Consider the following 1628-nt stretch of genomic DNA (forward strand, 5'->3'; position numbering starts at 1 on the left):
CTGATGTTAAATGATGGTTGAATTCAGGTAGCAATGATGATAAGGACGGCAGAATTTCCATACTACGAAGACAGACAAATGCAAATAGTATCGTTGCCGTTGAAAAATTCTGAAATGGAAATGTTAATCATTTTGCCAAAGGAGATATTCGGACTAGAAGATTTTGAAGCAGAACTTACAGGAGAGAAACTATTCAATTACATTGACAAACTTGTTGTGTCAGGCAATGTTACGGTGTGTTGTATTTTCTTTTTATGATGCTTTGCTTAATTTTTTCTCTCCATTTGGTCGTAAATATTCTGTTCTTTTGAATTAACAAATTGCACAGATTTCAGGCAGAATGTATGCCTCAGAAGTTTTTTGATCAGTTAAACTAAAACATGTGGTCATTTTCAGCATTAAAATCAAAATCGAAATTTCAGTAACCACTCAAATCTATCAATCTTTTCCTTATTTTTCAGTGTTAGATGACCTAACGCATAAAATTTTTTAAAATTGCAATGGATTTTAGGTTAGAATGCCAAAATTCACGTTTAAAAATAAGCTATATTTGACAAGTGCACTGAAGAAGATGGGAATGCGATCAATGTTCGAGCGAACGGCTGATTTTTCCGGCATTTCTAATAAAAAATCACCGACGTTTATTGATGTTTTAAACATAGCTCATATTAAGGTTTTCGGTTTTACACTGATTTAAATATATTTTAGTCAATTCTTAATTTAGATTAAATCGATCGATAATTTATTGTTAAATTCATGCTTCTGATAAGATCCATTCCAACATTATGATAAACAGATAACTGCAAAAAACATTGAATTCAGATTAATGAAAAAGGAATCAACAACAAAACTTCATGCATCTCAATAGATGATGTTGTGGCAATCGGAAATGGCGAACAATTTATTGCCGATCATCCGTTTCTCTATGTAATTATTAACAACCGCGAGACAATTCTGTGGATGGGTCGTTTTGCTCCAAAAAAAAGAGAAATGATTGTCGAAAACTTGGAGAAAGTTGTGGAAATCAAGGAAATACTGAAAAAGAAGGAAAAATAAGCATGTTCTTATGGAATAAGCATTATCAGGCAATACTATACCCAACGATTAAGGAATGATAATATCATTTGATTATTTTCACACAAATTGTTTATTTTGAAATATGTTGTCGAATAAAACAACCTCATTAATTTAATCCAAATTAGCGCCATCTATTGCTTTCAATTGCAAGAAATGGCAAGAAATTCACCACATCAATCCATTTGGATCTTATAATTACAGGCTCTTAGATTGAATGTTATCTGATTTTGTTTGCTTTCTGTTTTGACGCAAGTTTTTGAGGTAATCGTCTAAAAATCATTATGAATATTAAGGTTATGTCAAGATAACTTTCACTATTTTCTAAAATCTTTCCATTCTTGCTTGACTCTTTTAAAAAATTAGCTGAATCTATATTTATTTATATTATTTATTCCATTACCTTTTCAACCTTCACGAAATGTCACTTTTCATCACCAATACATTTTTTGCATACCTGGATAATTTTTATAAAATAAAAAATTTGGAAATTGTGAATAGAGTTGGTGCAAGGACACAATCTTCTTTCACAGCATTAATTATTGGGAAGAGCT

General features: G+C 30.8%; 1 protein-coding gene across 1 annotated transcript; it reads left to right on the forward strand.

Moving 5' to 3' along the window:
- Window positions 1-33: 33 nt before the first annotated feature.
- On the forward strand, window positions 34-1056 carry LOAG_15391 (hypothetical protein; the record flags this gene model as incomplete). The annotated part of the gene is made up of 3 exons (XM_003150882.1): window positions 34-234; window positions 512-673; window positions 823-1056. 3 exons carry the CDS (start codon window positions 34-36, stop codon window positions 1054-1056), a joined length of 597 nt encoding a protein of 198 aa, XP_003150930.1.
- Window positions 1057-1628: the final 572 nt, after the last annotated feature.

This window comes from Loa loa, assembly GCF_000183805.2.
Source record: "Loa loa unplaced genomic scaffold supercont3.1890, whole genome shotgun sequence".
NCBI classification, from domain to species: domain Eukaryota; kingdom Metazoa; phylum Nematoda; class Chromadorea; order Rhabditida; family Onchocercidae; genus Loa; species Loa loa.